This window comes from Salvia splendens, chromosome 19, assembly GCF_004379255.2.
Source record: "Salvia splendens isolate huo1 chromosome 19, SspV2, whole genome shotgun sequence".
In the NCBI taxonomy this organism is placed as follows: Eukaryota; Viridiplantae; Streptophyta; class Magnoliopsida; order Lamiales; family Lamiaceae; genus Salvia; species Salvia splendens.
In genome coordinates this window covers 19799469-19823167 of record NC_056050.1, presented here as the reverse complement: position 1 = coordinate 19823167, position 23699 = coordinate 19799469, and the positions used below count along the sequence as shown (strand labels likewise).

The 23699-nt window shown below is 36.1% G+C and overlaps 2 protein-coding genes across 4 annotated transcripts; one reads left to right on the top strand and one right to left on the bottom strand.

The window, feature by feature from the left end:
• Positions 1 to 1686: 1686 nt before the first annotated feature.
• Positions 1687 to 4836, bottom strand: LOC121778723. Of its 3 annotated transcripts, XM_042176128.1 has the most exons (6): positions 4602 to 4836; positions 4412 to 4526; positions 4206 to 4320; positions 3200 to 4058; positions 2231 to 2397; positions 1687 to 2122 (listed from the first exon to the last, which is right to left on the bottom strand). In XM_042176128.1, exons 1-4 carry the CDS (start codon positions 4700 to 4702, stop codon positions 3397 to 3399), a joined length of 993 nt encoding a protein of 330 aa, XP_042032062.1. In that variant the 5' UTR covers positions 4703 to 4836; the 3' UTR covers positions 1687 to 2122; positions 2231 to 2397; positions 3200 to 3396. The 3 variants fall into 3 exon arrangements, with proteins under 3 accessions (XP_042032062.1, XP_042032061.1, XP_042032063.1); XM_042176127.1 differs by having other exon boundaries at positions 1687 to 2397; XM_042176129.1 differs by having other exon boundaries at positions 1687 to 2397; positions 4412 to 4500; positions 4602 to 4717.
• Positions 4837 to 21683: 16847 nt separating this feature from the next.
• Positions 21684 to 23208, top strand: LOC121780183. Its single transcript, XM_042177700.1, has 2 exons — positions 21684 to 22811; positions 22890 to 23208. Exon 1 carries the CDS (start codon positions 21830 to 21832, stop codon positions 22421 to 22423), a length of 594 nt encoding a protein of 197 aa, XP_042033634.1. The 5' UTR covers positions 21684 to 21829; the 3' UTR covers positions 22424 to 22811; positions 22890 to 23208.
• Positions 23209 to 23699: the final 491 nt, after the last annotated feature.

Sequence of the window (23699 nt, the reverse complement as noted above, 5' to 3'; positions counted from 1 at the left end):
CAATGGGCTTAAATCACAAAGTAAAAACTAATACTCCATCATTCTCTATTATAATAATTTGTCATTATTTGAGCCGACACGTGTTTTAAACGATAGGCTTAAATCACAAAGTAAAAATTAATACTCCATCATTCTCTAATATAATAATTTGTCATTATTTGAGCCTACACATGTTTTAAAAATTTAATAAAAAGTTAATTGAAAAAATTAGTAGCATGTGGATTATCTTAATTTTATATTATTAATTTTATAAAATATAAGTGAGCATGAGTTAGGCTTAAATCACAAAGTAAAAACTAATACTCCATCATTCTCTAATATAATAATTTGTCATTATTTGAGCCGACACGTGTTTTAAAAATTTAATAAAAAGTGAATTGAAAAAATTAATAGCACGTGGACGATCTTAATTTTATATTATTAATTTTATAAAATATAAGTGAGCATGAGTTAGTGGAATGTAGAGTCCACTGTCAAAAGTGGTAAAAGTAATTTACGTGATTCACATAAGAATTAATTTCATGTCGACAGGGCGAATAAAGTAAGAAAAGTTAAGAGCATCCGCAACCGCAATGGTGCGGATGTCCCGGTGGACTTCTCAAAAACACATTCTGTCACGTCATAAGGACCTCCCACTGCACAATAGCGGACATCCCCAAGGACATCCACAATAATAAAAATTCACAAATTCACAAATATGCAATTTACGGAATTAAAATTTCGACACGAATACAGAAAAAATGAAACGATTTTATTTAAAAAAGGCATACATATTTAAATTTAAAAAAGTACATAGTTCAAAAAAAAGATCATCCTAAACCAAAAACGATTCAAACAAAGTACATGTTAGGCCTTCATTTTCGACGATAATACACGCGTTAGAGTTTTTTAAAAAATCGTATGTATAGAGTTTGCAACGAGCCGTATATATAGAGTTTGCAACGAGCCGTATATATAGAATTTTTTTTATAATAAAATAAAATAAAAAAATCGGGACGTCCGTCATGGCACCGCAATGGCAGACGTCACGACGGACGTCGCCGGAAAGCCGCAGATCTGCGGTGTCCGCAGCGGACTTCCGCATCCGTCCCTCCCACGCCTAATAGCAGACGTCCCGCGCGGACATCCGGCACGCCTGCCATCCCGCGTGGGAGGGACGTGCCGGATGGCAGGCGTGTCGGATGTCCGCGCGAGACGTCTGCCATTAGGCGTGGGAGGGACGGATGCGGAAGTCCGCTGCGGACACCGCAGATCTGCGGCTTTCCGGCGACGTCGGTCGTGACGTCTGCCATTGCGGTGCCACGACGGACGTCCCGATTTTTTATTTTATTTTTTTATAAAAAAAATTCTGTATATAAGGCTCGTTGCAAACTCTATATATACGGCTCGTTGCAAACTCTATACATACAATTTTTTTAAAAACTCTAACACGTGTATTATCATCGAAAATGAAGGCCTAACATGTACTTTGTTTGAATCGTTTTTTGATTTAGGATGATCTTTTTTTTGAACTATGTACTTTTTTAATTTTAAATATGTATGCTTTTTTTAAAATAAAATCGTTGCATTTTTCCAATATGACGTCCGCCGGGAAATCCGCCATTGCAGATACTCTAAGCTCCTACCTTATCATGCCAAAGAGTTAAACTTTGTACGACGAATTGGCGGCTAGACACAGCTAACAGGTTGATACCAAAAGCGAGAGGTACGCTATTCTGCTTCAAAAACTAATTTAAGTGTGTGTTTCTCGATGCCCCTCTTAAGAGTATCTTCTTACACAAAGATGAATTTACCAAAACAAGACAGCTTGTCCACGGGAAGACAAGCAGTTGATAACCAGAGATGGCCGAGCAAAGCTTAAAGCTCCGTTTTTCTTTGCCTCGTTGATCGAACGCTATCAACAAAGCAACAAGAGTGACTGCACAGTGCTGGTGGCCATGATATCCTACTGACTCCACTCCAATGCAGATGCCATGTCGAGCCGGGAGGACCTGGACGACCTCATAACGCACGCTTGTCGGAGTGGCAGGACACCAACTATGTCAAAAACTTCCCGAACAAGCACTTTAACCTTGGGACCATCCTCCGGGCCGATATTCTCCTTCCTCGCATTCTTTGGGGCCTAGACGTTTGACTCGTTGAATGAGCGACTCTACGAGGGGCAAACAAACAAGAACGCAGTGGCAAAGAATGCTGCAGAGAATTCATCAAGAGATTTCTTGCGGCCTACCATTGAAGGAGGTCGCAGAAGAAAGTGCCGTCTCTTACTTTTGGCTCCATCGACGGCTGCAGATAGAGTTCAACTATAGCTGCTTGATCTCTCCAACCTCATACTCCTCAACGTCATCTCCCCTTTCTTCCCTAACCACATCGCCATCGTCTCCTTCCACCTATTGACTGTAAAAATCAAGAAAGCAATAAAGGGTTCCTGTCTTAAAGTTTGAAGATAATTTGTTCAATCGACATTGATAGAAACGGTAGCAAAGAGAAAAGATGCTATGGACCCACAAACTCACAAGCAGTGCTGCAAAAGCTCTAGACAAAGTGAAAAACTTTAAAAGGAGAGCAAATAATTGTATTTATATGGCTCTCCACTGCCCTTTTCTTTAGTGGTGTATATTAGAGATACATTATCCCTTTTGCTTTATAGATGACAAAAATATTAACCAGTCTCGAAAAGGGGGTCGTTCAGTCCTTCTGAGAACAAAGTGGATCTATTGGGTTGAAGGATTAAGATCTACCCTCACTCTGTCCCCGAGTAAAAAGATGAACAAGAGCAATGATTGTTCAAGTAAATCTTGTGGGCCTCAGGCCCACAATATAGCCACTTTTATAAGCATGATCGAAACAAAAGGCAAAAGCATGAATCGCAATCACTCATCCATTCTTTCAAAAGCCACTTTATCACCTTCCAAACCTAATAAAGCATAATGCAGAACGTAAACTCAATCTAATTTCGACCAAACACAGCTCTTAATAAAACAAATGGAATGTCATTAGCCTCTTCTTGTAGCTGGCTTTTAAACATGCCTGTTCAAGATAAATCGAAGAAGTATAGTTGAGTTTTTAGGCAAATCTTCGAGCTAGCCTATGTCTGCTCGATGAGCCTTATAACTTTATCTGAGTTTATCCCTCTTTACATACAACTATGAACAAGTAATTCACGATACGATGCATAAACTAATAGCCTAGAACATACCTGAAAAAAGCAGTTTTCTAATGACAAAAGCATCGGAGATCGTCATCCGCTTTGAGCCTGCTTTCTTTCCTGCAACGAGCAGAGCTGTTTGTAACTGCCAATTCCCGTTGTATCTACTTTGCGCATACTCATAGTTATCTCTAATGGCAGCATATAATTCTCATCAAAACATGCCCAACTGACAGGTTTTGGTTCACTCAATCGTTGCGATGGCTACCGGATTTGATCTGATCTACAGTGCCCCTATCACCATTTTCCAGCTGTAGGGACCAACTATTCTCAATACCAGCACAAGGAACTACGAGAGAACCTAGCCGCAATGTTAAGTCACAGTCAGCCTGCTGCTCCTTTTCTGAAGCAAGTTCACGGCTGGATGGACAATGAGTGCTCAAAGTATCAAGCTTTAAGGTGGGTGAGCTTGGTTGGGGAGCAATTTCATCACTATCCATAAGTTGGGGAATCGGAAATGAAGCTCTCGATGGTTCAAGATGATCACCGTAGTGCAAAGGAAACACATGCCATAGGTTCGACGAATTTGAAGCTTCTCCTGATGCATGATGGTTATCACTTGGAACCAAATTGTTAGGTAGCATGACAAATTTCTTGACATGGCTTGGATTTCTACGATCGTGAGCCTTTATGCACGAAGGTGACGGATTCCTGGTGTCAAATGCCGCGTACCGTGGGCAATGGAGGACAAGGGGGCTAATCTTAGCAAGATTTCCATAAATTTCATAGCTAAAATTGGAGTCAGTAAAAAAAGCACCCTCTACATTTTCTGGCCTAAGGTAACATCTAGGCGAATCGTTGCGTTGGCTTCTTGATGGTTTCCTAGGAAAGCAACCCAAATGCAATGCAGCTGGTCATAGCATAGACGACAAAAAAAAAGATCACATTTTTAGCATGATTTCTTGATTTTCTAGGAAATTTTTTCAAGAGACACAAGCTAAACCTAAAATCTACATGTACAAAATCAACATATAGAGAGTGTTAGGATAGCACATACCTTCAATACAAGGGTGCAAGAAATCCCCAGTTTCAGAGGTCTCGTCTCTTCTGATTATGATGTCAATGGCATCATTTACTCTTTCCCAAAGTGTTTCAAGATCAGAATACTCAGCCTAAAAAGAGGGGTGAGGTCAAAATATGAAGTGAGGGCATAATAAAAAAGCAATCTTAGATGAAATTGAGAAGCATAAACCACAAACCTACCTCAGAGTTTGCTTTAGAATACATGATTTCTTCAGCTTTGAACACAACAATGGGGAGTTTCTCTTCCCATTCTCTGTTCTTCCTAGTAGCTGAACAATGGACCTCATTCACAATCCTAACAAAACACCAAACAAAATACTATAATCTTAACAACACCTCCAAAACACACACAGAGAGAGGGAGAAAGTACCTGAAAATCTCTTGAATGAGAGAACCCCTAATGGGGTTGTGCCTATCACTGTGCCAAGCTCTTCTCACACACTCAAAGGGTCTTGGGCCTGGTCTTGGCATCCTAACAAGAGAGAGAACGATGGGTTGTTGATGATGGTGAGGAAACACAACTACAAAAAAGAGGGCTGCTTGATTAGTTCTCTTGATTTGGGAAAGACAGACAGGAAAATGGCTCTATATAGATAGATGAGAGGAAAAACCCCAACCTAAAAAAACATATAATTAAAAAATAGAGTACTATAAGGATTTTATTTAATTTTGGAGGAAAGAGGCAGTGGTGTGTGTGTCCCCCACAGAGCCACATGCCAACTTCCCAGAGCAAGAGACGGCAAAGAGTCATCATCTGTCGGTGACCCTACGGCCTATCCCCACCCTCACGCTCTCCCTAAGACTATCTCCATCCGTGAGTCGTGACACTCACCCAACCCAACCCAACCCAACCCCAATCAACTTTTTAATAAAATATACATTTCTCTATCCTTCACATACACAACTCTCTCCCAATTCAACCCCCATCAACTTTTTTACTTCCATCAGTGACCCCAACCCAACCCAATTAAATATTTTCTTTTTCATATATTTTATATTAATATTTTAATTTATAGTTACTTTAGATATATTAAATAATGTCTAAAAATTATAATAAAAAAATATATGATTCAATTTAAACAGAAAATATTAGATATTCAAATAATTAAAGCACAATATAATAATAAATTACACACATTAAAAAATAAAAGGCGATAATAGAAATAAACAAACCAAAATACAAATGAAGAGTGAAAAAAAAGCTTAGTGGGATATATATAGAAAAAATGAAGCACAATAAAAAAGTAGCAAATAATAAAGAAATAATAAAAAATAATAATTAATCATAATAAAATGAACTAGTTCACGTGAATTTTTCAAAAGAGGGGCTCACATGAATGTTTGGAAGAATAATTCACATGAGTTTTGATATGATATATAAAGACAAAATAATAATAATTATATAAATTAAATAATAATATATTAAACAAATTAAATAATAATAATAATATATTAAACAAATTCAGAACTAAAAGTAATAAAAAAATTAAAAATTAATTTAGTGTAAAATGTTCAAGATTAAAAATGTAAATCTATATATGGATAAATATATTTCTTATTGCAATAAAAATATAAGTACAAATTTATACAATAACCAAATATGATACAACTAGTAATAAAATAAATCAATAAATAAAAATAAAAGTTTTTCAATATTAACCAATAGGGTTGTGCCATGTGTACATGACCTCCACTTTTTAGAAGGGCCGGCTACTTGACAATGGGAAGGGAGGTTGGGTTGGGTTGGGTTGGGTTAATTTAGAATTATTTTTATTTATTAGTTTTTTGTCCTATATGGGTGACCCTCCATCCATTGTCACGGATGGAGGTGGTCTAAGGGTGTCCACTATAGGGGGCGGACAGCCCCCTCCCACCGCCGCCCCCCGAATCGAACCGCCGCGCCGCCGCGTCAGCCGCGGCTATAGCCCCACTCCTTCTCTCTCCAGCCACCCTCAGCCGCGTCCTCGCCCCGCACCCGGCGATTCCGCGTCCGCCGCCCCTCCCATCACCCGCCGCGTCCACCCCCGCGGCGGACACCCTTCCCACTATAAGCCGCCCCGCTTCCGCCCCGCTTTCGCCCCGCTCGCGGCTATAGCCGCGTCCACGTTATAGTGGACGCTCTAACTGTCTTTGATATCATACTCTTAGAACTCCCTCCGTCCCGCGCTACTTGAACGTTTCCTTTTCGGTACGGAAATTAAGGAATGAATGATAGACAAAGTCAAATATTACGGCTGTAGGTGATAATTTTTACTAAAAATGGAAAGAGTGCAAATAACTTGTGACGCCCAGAAAGGAAATAAGTGCAAGTAACATGGGACGGAGGGAGTATCAAGTTGTTGGGGTGTTGGAGTTATAACATTTTTTTGTTACTAATTAATTTTGTTTGTTAGATCATTTTAAATTTTAGTTTATTAAGTTCTTATTCTAATTAATTTACTTTTATTAGATTTTTTATATTTTTTTATTTTATTAGATCCTTATGATAATATATTTTGATTAAAAAGATTTTTTAATTGGATTTTTAATTAACGGAACTACATAATTCAATTTATTATATTAATTAAATTTTATTTATTTATCTTCTTTTCTCTTATTTATTATAAAATTAAATCAATTGCAATATCACCCACCTCAAAATCCACTCTTAATACGTATCACCCCACTACAAAATCAACTTGTAGCCTCATTTTTGTTATAATAATCGCCCAATGATACTGATATATTGGGCAGTGATGATTAATATCTAGCGGTGCTAGGATTGCTATTATGTTGAAACGTGTGCGAGGTGAGTCTCGTTTGATAATGTCCTCAAGAGGAGCGCGAAACAAGGTTTTATTATTTGGAACCTAGCTAGTTGGAGTTTGATTACTCTATGAATAATAAATAAGTGTTTCATGATAAGTCCACTCGTGGAATTAATAAGAAGTTAATTAATTAAGTCCATAGCAGACATTAATTAATTAATGGACATTTATATCTTAAGCGCGGGAAATAAAAGTTAAAACGGAAACTCAGATTACTTGTAATTTCGGATTTGGATGGTGAATTCAATATTACTTCTGTAGTGGCTGCTCGTAATGTTTCAATTAAAGCATATATTAAATTATGGGTTCAATTTAATTAGTAAAAAGCTAATTGGAGAAGCTCATATCCAAAACCTTCCATAGATCCATGTCTGGGCCCAAAAGGAACTTAATATAAATATGAGAATAAATGAGACAGAAAAATACACTTTAATTTTTACTAAAATTTTCGTCCACTCCCGCATACAGTAGGGGACGATTTTTTCTCCCTCAGCTCTCCTCCGTGAGATCAAGTTTTTTGTCCTATTTATTCAAGTCATAGTATCTCGGTGAGATCATCCCACACTGATATCGGAATACAGTTCGGGAACCAGCCAGATGATCCGTGGTCTAGTACTCGACGCCTCACGTGGAGAAGTCGCTAGCCATCGTCGATTCTTTGGCGAATCAACAAGGTATTATTCATACTCCATAGAAAAGAATGTTTTAGGTTTCAGTTATACTTAAAGCATGTTTAATTCAAGTTATGAGCATGATACATGTGATAATTACGCGAATAGAATTTGTTTAAATGATATGCTAAATAGATCTGATTATTATGTGATTTATGTGATGCACGCTTCCGCTGTCAACCCCTCCATACCTCTCTATCATCGTTTGGGCTCTAGGTACCAAAAACAAACACCGACCCAGAACTAAGGTTTACGTGCCACCGCAAGCACACAGACATACCTTATATGTGTTCCGTGCACCCCATCCAACCTAATATTTTCCAAATTATCCATAAAAAAACCTGGCGCGTAAGGAAAGTTTGGGCACCATCCTTTAATCCAAGTTCCCCTCCGCAAATTTAGTGAATGATATAATATAAATATGATATAGATAATATAGGGAGATGATCAATGTTTAACTAATTTTAAATGTATAACTAGAGAACAAATCTCAGCCTCATGTTAACATGTTATCTTAATCCAATGTCTAAAATAAGTAAATATTTTTAGTTAATAAAAATTGCATAGGGGTATTTTAGGAAATCAACTTTGTCCTCATATTTTCACACACACACCATTCACACTTACACACACAAACACACACACTCTCCTTCTCTCAAGAAGGAGGTGGCGGAGCACACTTGCACCTCCTCTCTGGAGACACCCTCCTCCGGCCTGCCTGCCTCTCACGGCTGCCTCCTTATCTGTGGCCTCCTCCTCCGTCTCCCCTCGCGGAGTACGGCTCACCTCTTCTCGCGGGCACCGGCAATATCTCTACACCTGTGCCTCGTCGCCTCCTACTCCCGGACTGATTTGTTGTAATCTCCATTGCACATACTCATGCTCAGCAATCTCCATCGCCAATTGAAGAATCTTCATCGCAAGAACTGATTTACTCCATCGTCAATTATCGATTTCACAATCTGCAAATTCGTTATTCTCACGCAGATTCTATAGATTTTTATCTCTAATGCTGAGATTTTTCCTATCTCCATCACTCACGTTGATTTGTTGTGATCTCCCTAGCCAATTATACAATCTACATTGCTCGCGCTCATGCTCAACAATCTCCATCATCAATTGTTGATTCTTCATCGCAAGAACTGATTTCTCCATCATCAACTGTCAATTTCACGGTCTACAAATTTTCTATTTCACACAGGCCACATGTCTTCAATCAATCAAATGGACTCGATACCAATTCTAGATGAAGCCTAATTCGAATCTGATTCATCTTCGTATGAAGTGAATATTTCTTATAGTGAAGTATAACAGTTAGCTCATATACTAAGACATTATGAAGTGAATATTTCTTACAGTGATAAATAAGACTTATAGTGAAGTGCAATGGTGCATAAGTATATGGCTTAAACTGAGACCATTTGAAGTGAATATTTCTTATAGTGAAGTAAACATTTCTTATAGTGAAGTGAATATTTCTTATAGTGAAGTGAATATTGTGATATATAGTGAAATAGTATATGCTTACAGTGATGTAAATTGTGCCTATAGTGAACTAGTATATGCTTTCAGTGATGTATATTGAGCATATAGTGATGTATATTGTGAATATAGTTAACTAGTATATTTTTACAATGGAGTATATTCTGCATGCCTTATAGTGTACTACTTTTTTAAAATTCTGTGAAGTATATTGAGAATATAGTGATATATATTGTGCATATAGTGAACTAGTATTTGTTTATAGTGAAGTATATTACATTTACAGGTAATTATACTATGCTTATAGTGATGTACATAATGCTTATAGGAATCATATTGTGAAGCATACAATACAGTGAAGTAAACATGTCATATAGTGAATTTTATTTACCATATAGTAAAGTAAACATGTCGTGTAGTGAAGTTTATATACCATATAGTGAAGTAAGCATGAGCCTACGTGTGTTTCGTTCACTTTCTAAATGTTTTAGTTCACTGTAAATGAGTTTTGTTTCGTTGAAAACTTATTTTTTTTAGTTCTATATACTTATTTCATTGCAAACTTATTTTTGGGTTCACTATAAATGCGAATTAGTTCACATCGTACATATTTTAGCTCATTGTAAGTGCGAATTAGTTCACTGTTTTATATTAGTTCATTCGTGAACTATATTTTATGTAAGATAAATAACAAGTATTTCATTTATAACAAAATAGCTACTAGTAAAAATCAACTGAAACTACATAGCTATGAACTAAAGAGATAAAAATTTTAAACAGAATATCAATGTTAGTTATGAATTGACTATTGAATTTAAATGAACCGAATATGGTTTATAGTGGACTAAATGAAACATGTTAAGAACTATATCAGTGTGGTATCATCTTCGTCTTTCTTTAGCGGCTTTCGAAAGATTAACAAATTGTCCTAATATTTATACAAATTAAAAAAAGAATTAATAGAAAATTAAATATACAGCCAAAACAATTCACTGTAAACAATATATACTTTACTATAAACACAATATACTTCATTCATTGTAAGCATAATATACTTCACTCAAATGGCAAAACAGTACACTCACATGTTAATATACTAGTTCACTATAAGCATAATATACTTCACTATAAGCACAATATACATCACTCAAATGCAAAAATATTACACTCACATGCGAATAAACTAGTTCACTATAAACACAATATACTTCACTGTAAGCATAATATGATTCACTATAAGCATTATATGATTCGATGTAAAGGTAATATACTTCACTGTAAGAAGAATATACTTCACTATAAGCAGAATATACTTCACTATATGCTCAATATACATGACTTAAATTTCATAACAGTGTACTCACATGACAATGTACTAGTTCACTATAAACACAGTATACTTCACTATACGCACAATATACATTACTCAAATGTATAAACTCCACACTCATGTGCCAATATACTAGTTCACTATAAACACAATATATTTCACTAAGCATCATATACTTCACTGTAAGCATCATATACTTCACTGTAAGCATAATACACTTCACTGTAAGAATAATATACTTCATTATAAGCAGAATATACATCACTATATGCGCAATATACACCACTAAAATTTCATAACAGTGTACTCACATGACAATGTACCCTTTCACTATAAACACAATATACTTCACTATATGCACAATATACATTACTCAAATGTAAAAATTGTACACTCACGTGCCAATACACTAGTTCACTATAACCGCAAAATACTTCACTATAAAGACATTATTGGTTTACTGTAAACACAATATACTTCTCATGTACAAAACCATATTACATTCTCATTGCAAAATCAATATAGTTCACTCGTACAACAACACCAATTCATTCATGTAGAATGAACCAAATCGAGAAACACTTGAAGTGAAAATTACAACATACCTTCAGTATTGTCCTTTGTTTCATTAGTTTCTACAGAGTGAACCAATTATTCACTCTCCCTTTTTTCATTAGTTTATGCAGAAACATATTCAACAAATAGAATTGAAGAGGAAATCACATCACTTTTGGAGAGAATTAGAGCGAGAACGAAATCTGAAATGGGGAAGCAAATTGAACCCTATTTCATTTAATCCATTGAAAAGTCTATTATGCCCCCGCATTCTTATAGTGAACCGAATCATTCACATAGTGAACTAATTCTGCTTCAATTTCGAAAATCACATAGCTAAATACCCGCCCTTGATTTCTTAATCTTGTGGCTGAGAGTTGTTCTCTAGTTATACACTTAATGGGCACTTGCCCCATATCATTACTCTGATAAAATATGTACAAATTATATTAAAACATATAGTTAATGATTATATGTAATTCAATTTTAAGAATTATAAATATTAAAAAAAATAATAATTTAAAACATATGATACGAAGTGGAGTAATAATTAAAGTTCATGTTATATTACAAAATGAAGGTTGTAGAGTGGTTAAGGTGTTCTACATGTACACTATAAGTAGAGGCTTTAATTCCAATGGGGTAGTACTTTTTTATATAAAAAAATTATGAACTAAAAATTCATTCCAATCGGCCTTCCAAATTGACTAGTTTTACCAATTCAAAAGAGTCTAACTATCAATTACTACAATTTTAGAACACAAATTACACTGGTTTGCAACCGAATCGTCAACCCGATTTTTAAAACATTATCGCATTATAAGAGTGTCCACAATAGTGGACACGCCGCGGCTCCCACTGCCGGCGGCCTAAAAAAACATTTCCGGGGCGCCGCGAGTCTAACTATCAATTACTACTATACTATTTTAAAACACAAATTACACTGATTTACAACTGATTTGCAACCGAACCGTCAACCCGATTTTTAAACATTGTCGCGTTATAAGAGTATCCACAATATTGGACACGCCGCGGCTCCCACTGTCGGCGGCCTAAAAAAATGTTTTCGAGGTGCCGCGGCTCGCGGCGCCGTGCATTAGGGTGTCGCGGTCAGAGCCCCCCCTCTCCTTTTCCCACAGCCCCGTCCCCACCGAGTGCTCGGCGCGCCCTCGTCCTCACCCCTTGCCGCAGCTGCCCATGTTCACCACTATAGGGAGCCGCAGCGCCGCCGCCTCCTCGGCGACTGCCAGGACTTCCCTATAGTGGACACTCTAAGAGCATCAACAATGGTGCCCGTCCCGGCGGAATTCTGACCGGCGTGCCGGAAGTCCGCGCGGGACGTCTGCCATTGTGCAAGGGAGGCACGGATACGGACATCCGCTACGGACACCGGAGTTACACGGATATCCGTCGCGACTTCCATGCGGACGTCCGCCATTGCGTTGACTCCCAGGGACGTCCGGGCGGACGTCCCGATTATTGCATTAATTTTTTTTTATTGTAGGAAGTCCGTCGGGATGTCCTTGGGGATGTCCGCCACTGTGCAGTGGAATATCCGTATGACGTGGCATCCGCAGTGGGATGTCCGTATGACGTGACAGGAGGTGTTTTTGGGATGTCTGTGGGGATGTCCACCGGGACATCCGCACCACTGCTAATGCTCTAAATGGAAGTTATTATTGATTTTCTTTTTAAAAAAACTTGCGAGGGAGGATCAAATGTCATTCGTATGAGATATCATTATTAATTTCCTTTTAATGAAAAAGAAGGATGAGAATCGAATATCATTAATACGAGATATTATTATTGATTTTCTTATAAAAGAAAAGAGAGAGAGGAGGGTCACTTAGGCATGCACAAACCGAATCGGACCACTGGTTAACCAGCGGTTCGGAACCGCCGGTTCATGAACCGAAATCGGAACCGGTGGCGGCGGTTTGAATGACCGGCGGTTCAAGCGGGCCGGTTCAGGTTCGGAAATATCACGAACCGTAACCGGCGGTTCACCGGTTTGAACCGCCGGTTCAATAAAATTTTTTAAAAAATTATTATTTATAAAATCAATTTTTATATATATAAATCAATTTTCACAAATAAATAAATACAATAATTTCATAATAGCCCATATTTATTTGTTGGGCCTATGATTCTAAGAAACCATTCTTGGTTGTTTCTATTTTATAGACACACCCTTGAATATTTTTTGTTTCACTTTCGATGTGAGACAAAATATGTTGAATTATTTTCTCTTATAAGTACATGTTTAGATCATTCATTCATCTTTTTCCAATGTGGGATACAAAACTTTCATTTGTTTTCTACTTTGCTTTATTTTTTACTACATTTTATTAGTAACTTTATCTTTATTTTTGTTATGATTCATTTTCTAAGACAAATTTATAGATAATAATAGAATCAAATAGAATAGTTCAATTAAATTTGAAGGTTGCATGTTGCTCATAATTTCTATATTTATAGAATGTGGATGTGTTCAAATAATAATAATAATTGGATTTAAATGTGCTCACTTTTAAGAATTCTAAGAAACCATTCTTGGTTGTTTCTCTTTTATAGAGACATCCTTGAATATTTTTTGTTTCACTTTCAATGTGGGACAAAATATGTTGAAGTATTTTCTTTTATAACTATATGTTTAGATCATTCATTCATCTTTTTGCAATGTGGGATACAAAACTTTTATTGTTTTCTACTTTTCTTTATTTTTTACTACATTTTATTATTCACTAACTTTATCTTTATTTTTGTTATGATTCTTTTTCTAAGACAAATTTATAGATAATAATAGCATCAACTAGAATAGTTTAATTAAATTTGAATGTTGCATGTTGCTAATAATTTGTATATTTATAGAATGTGGACGTGTTCAAATAATTGGATTTAAATGTAAGTATGTTGTTAATTTTTCTCAATATATTGATTAAAATGTGAAAAAATAACAATTAATATAACTGGTATAATAATGATAAAAATAGATAACTAAAGAATGATTTGTTTAGTGGTATAATATAGTTTATATATTAGTAGTAGACTAATAGTATGATTTTGTATAATAGTTGTTATTCTAATAGATGTAGTATAATTTATATAAATAAAATTATTATTTGTGAATATATTCTTGATAGATAAGAATAAACAATTATTGAATAATATGATTTGTATATAGATAAATAATTATTCATATTATAGTTATCACTAGATTAATACAATTTGTATAATAACTATTCTCTTAATGTGTATAAATTATAATGGTATTTATTAGTTAATATACACATAAACTTATACACAAACAAATCGATAATGATAAAGAATTAAAGAATAATACTTTATGTAATTATATTTGTTGTTAAGTTATAATAATAGAAGATAGTTAAGATATAAACTAATATAAACAAAGATGATGGAGATGTATCGTGTAGTTATAAATAAGGAGTTTATCCCACATTGAAAGAAAGAGCAACACATCCAAGAACATGTAGCTATAAAAGAGAATCATACAATACACTCTCTTTCAACCCAAAAGCTCAAGTCCAACATTAAGTGTAAATTGTAACTTATAAGTTGTGACTTGTGACTTGTAGTCTCGTTGAAATAAACACTAAAACGAGAAGATATGCAAAAAAAAATTTACGAACTGCCGAACCGGCCCAGAACCGGTGGTTCAGGCAAAAACCCGGCGATTTTGAATCGCCTCGTAAACCGGCGGTTTTTTTAACTGAAACCGGAACCGCCGGGACCCTTGGCGGGCCGGTTCCGGTTCATAGGAATGATGAACCGTGAACCACCGGTTCATGAACCAAAACCGGCAATTTCCTATTCGTGTGCATGCCTAGGGTCACTTGCTAAAGAATCATTACTAATTGCTTTTTCGAAAGAAAAAAAAGAAGAAAGAGGATAGAATTTCATACGAGATATTATTATTGATTTTCTTAGAAAAAAGGAACACATGCCATTAATAAATGAATGTTACTTTTAAGAGAGAGAAGTAAGATTGAATCCCATTTATTTACTTCCTCCTCCATCCCAAGGTACTTGGGTCAGTTTTTTTTCTTTCACTTGTTTTGCAAAACTAATACTTTCTTCGTGCACAAAATATTATCCAAGTTTGACTCGGCACGAGTTTTATAATAGAATGTGAGTGTAAAGAGTTAATGAAAAGTGGGGACTATTTACCAAAAATAGAAAGAAAAAAAAGCAACATGGAAAACTTTTCAGGTACGGATAAAAATGGTAAAACTGGACAATATTTCATGGACGAATGAAGCACTTAAAGTGATGAGATAGTAAAGTAAAAGAAAGAATAACACAAAAAAGAGAAAAGAAAAGAGGGAGTATGATTTACTATAATTCGTGGGTAAAAATCTGTACAGAGAGATTCAGAGAGAGGGTTCTGAATATGTTAGAGCATCTCCAGTGGGCGGACATCCCACTAGGACATCCACTAGGACATCCCAAAAACACCTTCTGCCACGTCACTAGGACTTTCCATCCCACTGCCACGTCACTAGGACATCCCATCCTATGTCCGCCCTTCCCATCGCCCTTCCCACTAGGACATCCCGCAATAAAAAAAATCATACATTTACAAATAAAATAATTTACATTTACGGAAATAAAATTTGACGTCAACCCCTCCGAGTCCAAACCTCATACATTATTCGAAAAAATTACGGGAAAAATTAACAACTTCATCGAAAAATTAACAACTTCATCGGAAAAAACATACATGATTCGAAAAAAAAAATTGCATACTAATAAAAAAAAACTTCATACATTATCACGTCAACCCCTCTGAGTCCAAACCTCTTCGATGATATCCTGCTGAAGTCAAACATGGGCATCTGTTTGCCGCATGTCGGCAAATGCACGCAGCCGCGCGACCTCTCCATGAGGTACCCCCATATTCACATTCGCGGTGGCCACGCCGTGACTTGGATCTGCACCCGTATCATCTTCGTTGGTCCACTGAGTCAGTTCCGCAGCTTCATTTTCGACAATCATGTTGTGCATTATGATACATGCGTACATGATATCGCCGATGTTGGGAATATACCACTGCCGTGCAGGACCCTTCACAACCGCCCACCGACTCTGAAGCACACCAAATGCCCGCTCCACATCCTTGCGCGCTGCTTCCTGACGGCTCGCAAAGTATGTCTTCTTTTGTCCGAGCGGATGCTTGATTGACTTCACAAAGACAGGCCAGTTTGGGTATATCCCATCCACCAAATAGTACCCCATATTATGCTGGTTGCCGTTGGCGACGAAACTGATGGCGGGACCAACGCCATTGCACTGAGCGTTGAACAGGGGCGACGACTGGAGAACGTTGATGTCGTTGTTGGACCCGGCGACTCCAAAATAAGCATGTCATATCCACAACCGGTAGTCAGCTACAGCTTCAAGGATCATCGTGGGATGCTACAGCTTCAAGGATTGTCGCCGGAATAAGGCTTCCCCAAAACGCGGTTGCGGAGCGAAGTAGTCCGCATACAACCGAATATGTGCAGCGATGTGGTCACGGGGTACTTGAGTTTGACGATGGAACGGCCGAGGTACCGCCGCCTGCTGCCGCCGCTGCAACCTCTGTTGTAGCAGCCTCTCTATCGCACCTTCAACAGCGACCTCCAACTCATTCTCGCTATCACTTTCACTAGACATTCTAGATATACTTGAAATTAGAGATGTAGAGAGAGTAACTTGTTAACACAAGTGGTGCGAATGCAATAAAATTCGACGAGTTGTATATATAGAGTTTAAAAAAAATAAAATTAAAAACGGGACGTCCGACTGGACGCCACAATGGCGGACGTCCGCCCGCCCGTCGCGCCGACGTCCGAGGACACCCGACGTCCTCACGGGACGTCCGTATCCGACCCTAAACGCCACAATGGCGGACGTCCCGGTCGCCCGTCGCGACGTCTGACCGGATGTCCGACCGGACGTCCGCCATTGGAGATGCTCAAGTAAAAAATCATTTTTCTTATTAAAATTATGATTTGCTAAAAGTTAATGGTCTGAAATTATTGTACTCCTATTTGGCTTTTACAATAAAATTAATGATATACATTGAAAAATGAAATTAAATAAATTATTTATCATTTATGCAATTGAATTTAAATATCCGATTATGCATTCATCTAGCAAAAAATCTATTGAAGATAAATATTAATGATTAATTGATTAAGTTTAATTTGAATATGCATCTTCATTTAAACTAATTCCTATAAATAAACGAATCCGAATAAATTCATTATTAAAGCCACTGCAATCCTTGTTGTAAAATCGAGTGTTTCAATCACGGTTTATCCTTATTCTAGTAACACGTAATTATACACCACTGTATTTATAACACCTTTCCTCACTATATTTCGAGACAATACACCCACTTACACAAATTGACCTATTTCCCACTAAAAAGTGAAACAGATAAATTTCAAATTAAATACATCCACCTATACACATTGACCTATTTTTCACTAAAAAGTGAAAACAGATGAGTTTGAGTCTGATTTATCTCTTGTCAATTTCAGGATAGTAGTAGTATAATTATTTTTTGAATGAAAATGAATGTATGTGCATAAGTCTTAACGGTAGGTGGCAAGCCCTAATTTGTGGACAAATACTATATCATCCTTGAATTTGATGTGGGATAAGTAGAAAGATTCCAGCAACTATAGTGGCAATTGTTGAACTACCACTAACTTATATTGAACTACCACTATTTTGCCAAGATCTTTAGTTACTCATTTATCCTCTCTCTCTCAACAAAAGTCACATTTTACCCATTAAAGGTTTAATGGAAGTTACTGGAAGCAAATTATAATCAAATACTCAAACGGAGCTGAAATAATTGATGTAGTTAAATATAGGAGTATTTCAATTCCACTCAATATCGCCCATATATCAAAATACTATTTCGTATTTTCACTCAACTACAATTCTTAAGGATGTGAATGCACTCATTTAGATTATGTTAGTGTTTGCCAATGCAAAAACCAATTCCACAATTCACATTAGTATAACATTGCTTGTTTTAAGCAAAGTCATCACAGTTTATATATTTGGGACACTTCCAAAAATGTCTTATACTAATGGAGTTTAGATAACCATTATATATTGGTTATAACTTTACTTATTTCCTAACGTGTGATGTAGTTTGCACCTCAACAAACCTCCTAACAAACCAAGATGCTTCGTGCTAACGGAGTTGGGGTAACCCTTATATATTGTTTACAATTTTACTTAATCCTTGACGTGTGATGTGGTTTGCACCTCAACAAATCCCATCAAACCAAGACCAAGACCACACAGGTACACAGGTCATAAGTATCGATCAAGCCCATATAGGAACACTGGGAAATGTGCAAAGCAATCAATCCAACCTTGAGCCACGCAATCTGAACCAGAGCTCTGGTTCCATTATGAGAATCATCAATGTACACCCAAACTTCATAAATGTATGATATTGTCCGTTACAGGTAAAATCCTCGTACTTTTTGTTTTTTAAACACTTCACAAAACACTTCACGAAAACTTCATACTACTATTATAATTAGAATAGCTCATATATACTGATTGCAATTTTAATGGTTTCCCAATGTGGAATGTAATTTGCATTTCAATATAGATCATATTGCAAACCACCATTGGATCTTATTGCTGCATACATGATACCAATGCATTTGATTTTTTTGCAGTTTTCATCCAAATTAATGTGAACTAATCATATCATTTGTTATACAATTAAAAATTCAAATAGCTTATCTAAAGTACATCTAAGGCGCCTAACAATTTCAAATATTAGAATAAAAATATTAGTAATATTAAAAAGTGTAACATGGTAGGCCATACATGATGTTTTTAGGTGTTATCCAAACAACCCATTTTAGATAACATCAACCTCCTCACATTGTGGATAACATTGGAGTCAATCTGCATTAATAATTTATTTCTGTGTGCATAAGTAAAAATGAATTGAATATCATAGTTTTGTTACTCTTAACTATGAACTCTTACTGAAACTAATCAAACATTGAATGAACCATGTACAAATTGCAAATCGGTGGTTGCATGCTGGATTATTTCAAAATATGTATTGAACATGTCTATTTGGATAGGTCCAAATGTCCTCCAAGAAAATACAATCTCATCACAATATTGTCTATAATTATTTTAATGAGAAATTGCTACTCATGAAAGTTAGATTGTATAACTAGTTATATAATAATAGGTGGATTAGGTGACAATTTTGCAATACATATGGAGTATATATTTGGCCTTATATTCCACCCAAAGGTTGGAGGATGTCCAAACTTCTCAACTCCCCCAACCAACATAATAAATTGTTATCAATATTATAGGAGTTATATATAATGAAAGGGAGACTTTGTCTAATAATAATAAAATTATAAATTCTGGCTATGTTTTAGAGTTGAGCTTATAATTACTTGATAATGTACTATTGCAATTTGAAATTATTTAGTGGTACTACCCAATATGAGGGAAATGTTGAATGAATCAGTATTATTTTCCCGTTTCTAGAAAAGTTATTGTGGTTTTAATTTAAGACTGTCAATAATTCTACCAATTTTAAATTTTTTGAAAAAAATATCCTACAGCAGTTGTTTTGCGACGTAAGTAATTATTATGTATCGCCAAAAGTTATAACTTGTAGACTATAGTAATACATTTGTAATGATATTTATATAGTGGTTAATTTCATATTATAGACGAAACGAACATTTGATTTATAAATAAGCTAAACGATGTTAATTTTCATTTATATGAAATTCTATCATCTTTTTATTAAAATAACAGTATTGTATATATTCCTAGCCTAAAAAACTATTTAAGGAACTATTTTGTCATTTTAAGTTGTTCATGATTTATAAAACTATTTACTTTATTATACTTTTAGTAGGCGGACCCCACATTTCAATATAAAACTAATACTTTAATTGGGTCTCACATTTCACTATCTTTCTCCTTTTACATTTTTCTTCACAAAATCAAATAATTTTTTAAAACTCGTGCCGAGTTAAAATAGCTCTTCAAATGGTGAATAGAGAGAGTACCTCTTAAAATCTCTCGTAAATTCAGTACGTTCAAAATCTTATCATTTCATTCATATTTTATTTTATTATACTATATTTAATATTTTGCCTAACGCTTTATTTAATTCTATTTTCACAAAATCTATTTATCACAATTTTCTTTAATTCTTATGTCAAATAAAGTGCTTCAACTATCATCGAACAAATAAAAGGGAAAAAAAACTAGTATTCTATACTACTCCTTCGGTCCCAATTAAAATGACTATTTTTTTTCACACGTGTTTTGGAAAAATAATACTCCATCCGTATTAAAAAATTAGAAACATTTAAAATGTTACGGGTTTTAATGCACAATTGGTAAAGTAAGTGAGAAGAATTGGTAAAGTAAGAGAGAGGAAAAGAAAAATGAGTAAAGTAAGAGAGAAGAAGAGAAAAAGTAGTGAAAGTAAAGTCAGTGGATTGTGGGATCTATGTCCTAAAATAGAAAGATTCTAAAGTTTCTATTTTTAAGGAACAACCCAAAATGAAAATAGTTGTTATTTTTAAAAAAATGAAGGGAATAATAAATAATTAAAGTAAATGAGAAATAAAGTAAGAGAGAGAATAATGTAGAAGATAAACTATTCTGCATTATTCTCTCTCTTACTTTAATTTGTCTCAACTTTAACTATTTATTATCATTTTTTCAAAATAAGTGCGAAAAATAAAGGGGTCATCTTTACGAGCCCTCTGACCTCCATTTAAAAGCCATTTTAACTCGGCATGAATTTAAGACATTTGCTTGAATTTGCGAAAAAAATAAGGGAGAATGTAAGTGGAATAAAAACCTATTTTTTATATTAGTTTTATAGTGAACTATGAGTATATCAAAGGTGCAAAAAATATAGTACACTAAATGATGGAGTACGAGTAGTAGATAATTCAAAATGGTAAAATACTCTCTGTTTCATAGCAGTGGAGCCATTTTGCTATTTTTTTAGGTTTCAAAGGAGTTGAGTCATTTATTATTTTTTTAATAAAAGACAACACATTTTTCTCACCTACTTTACTCTCTTTTATTTTATTTTTTCTTACTTACTTTACTCTTTCTTACTTTATTCTTTTTTAACCATTCTATATTTTTCCTTTCTTACTTTATTCTTCTTTTACTTAACTCACTTAACATAATTTGTCTTTTTAATATCTGTGTCAAAAATAAATGACTCCACTATTATAGAACGGACGGAGCAGTTTTTAAAATGGTAGACCGGAGTAATAGATTTTGCATTTCTTTTTGCAAGCCGTAATCAGCCCCACATTATAATACGTGGCAGCTATTCCGCAACGCCTGAAGAAATTCGTTGCTCGAAACTACTCCACCTTCGACTCGAGTGGTTTAAAAAATTTAAAGGCAGTTTGCAGCCGTTGTATGAGATTCCCCAAAACGCTGGACCCCACCTCCTGACCAAACTTTTCCTCCACTACCCCTCTCTTTGCTTCGAATTTACCAGTCGTGCCATCGCCTTCCCCAACTATAAATCACCCCTTTCACACCAGCTAGGTTTGCCAAACTGAAGAGCCACAGGGCACTTTAGAAAATTAATACTCCTACTAAAGTATTCCCTCTTTCCTCCTCTCTCTCTCTTAGAAACATTACCTTTCTTCAGGGAGGAAACAAGGGAAAAGGAACAACACCAGCAATGGCTACGTCTTCTAGAAGGTCGACCGGGGCGGTTTTACCCGGCCACCGCGCCAGCGCTATTCGTAATTCCTCCACCTCGTCGTCGTTCGCTTCGTCTACCAGCTATTATTCCTCATCTCCTGCATCCAGTTTCCTCAACCAGCGCCGTGCGGCCTCTCCGACGCGCGTCAACCTCCACGGCCTGTTCTCTCCGCCTCCTACGCGGTCCGTTCGCTTCGAAATCGACAGATCTATATCTCCGCGCCGCTCGATCGCGGCGGCGCCGCGCAATCTCGTGCAGAGGAGCGGCGGCGGGAATATTCCGAAGCGGACGTGCCTATGCTCCCCGACGAATCATCCAGGTTCGTTTCGATGTGCTTTGCACAAAAACAGCGGCGGGAATCAACCGATCTCATACTCTCCGAATCGGTTGAACATGAGGAGATCTGCGATGACTAATTCTCTGGTGCGGATCGGCACCGTGGAAGGAGATCTGGTGAAGCGAGCTCTAGCGGCTTTGATTCGTCCGTCGTCGCACCAGCAGCGTCGCCGAGCCGACTTCCGGCCGCGGCGGAGCCATCTCTCGGTCATGTCCAACGCCGACGACCTCTGACTCAGCGAAGCCGAATCTGCAGGTTTGGTTATATTCGGAATCACCAATCGGTTGGCGAAAGAGTCCCGATCCGCGGCGGCGACACCTGAACAATTTTCGGAAACAGGGAAGCTGATGTTTGTGTTGGTTGTACATATGATTTTCAAAATGAAGACGTATTGGATTAAAAAAAGGAGCATTCTCGATATAATTAAATGAATGAAACGAATTTGCCCAGCCACCAAAAAGCAATGAGGGGAAGAAACTATAATTTGAATCTAAAATTGAAGGAACAAGTAGTATGCGTGTTGTGTTTGCTGCTGGTTGAGATTATTGAGATCATTCCATTCTCATTGCTGCGTATTCCGTTACGGTGTCGTTTCCGTTCGGTGCGTTGATTCGTATTGAGGTAATTTTCGTCGTTCGCTTCAATTTTTAATTATTTGTATTGTCCTCGTAATATTATTCTTTGATTCTTTGTGTTGAGATCTGTTGAAGCATTGCCTGCAAGCATCGTCAAGCATGAAATCGAAGGTCGCGGCTATGGACTTTGATCTGGTTTTACCTTAGCTTTTAAGATGGAGAATTACTAAAGATAAATTGCTGTGAATTTTACGGAAATGACTTCACCTTTCTCCCTTCACGAAAGACTGCACAACAACTAATTGGTAACGTATAAAAGAAATAGTGGGCGGACTGGTGACATGAACAAGTTATTATAATGCAAATTTAGAAATGTATGGAAAAGGATAAAAAAATTTACATCAAAAATTATAAGATAATAAAACTCATATATACGTAGAGAAGGAAAAAAAGAAAAAAAAATTACGAGGTTCGAATTCGGAAAAGATGGGATAATCCGGAAATCATATGATTAAAGTGGAATTGGTTGTTTTGGTCCCAGTAGTTTTGATTCCGCTTTTGGAATCATCACAGTTTTCTAAAAATGAATGGAGTTTGGGAGAGTAAAATACCTGAAATCAAATAATTGATCCAAATTAAAATTTAAATTGAAATTTAAAAATTGGTTCACTTTTTTCAGATTTTAGTTCAACTCGGTTTAGATTTATGGAAAATTTTGACTCTTCTATTTGATTTTTCGGTTCGGATCAAAGTGGCTTTTGTAGTTCAAATTTTTTTTGGGGTTTGATTTTTTCCGTATAATTTTGTTTGATTTGGTTTAAATTTTCACAAAATTTTACTCCCTCCGTCCCGCACTACTTGCACTTATTTCCTTTCTGGGCGTCCCAAGTTATTTGCATTCTTTCCATTTTTAGTAACAATTTATACCTACAGC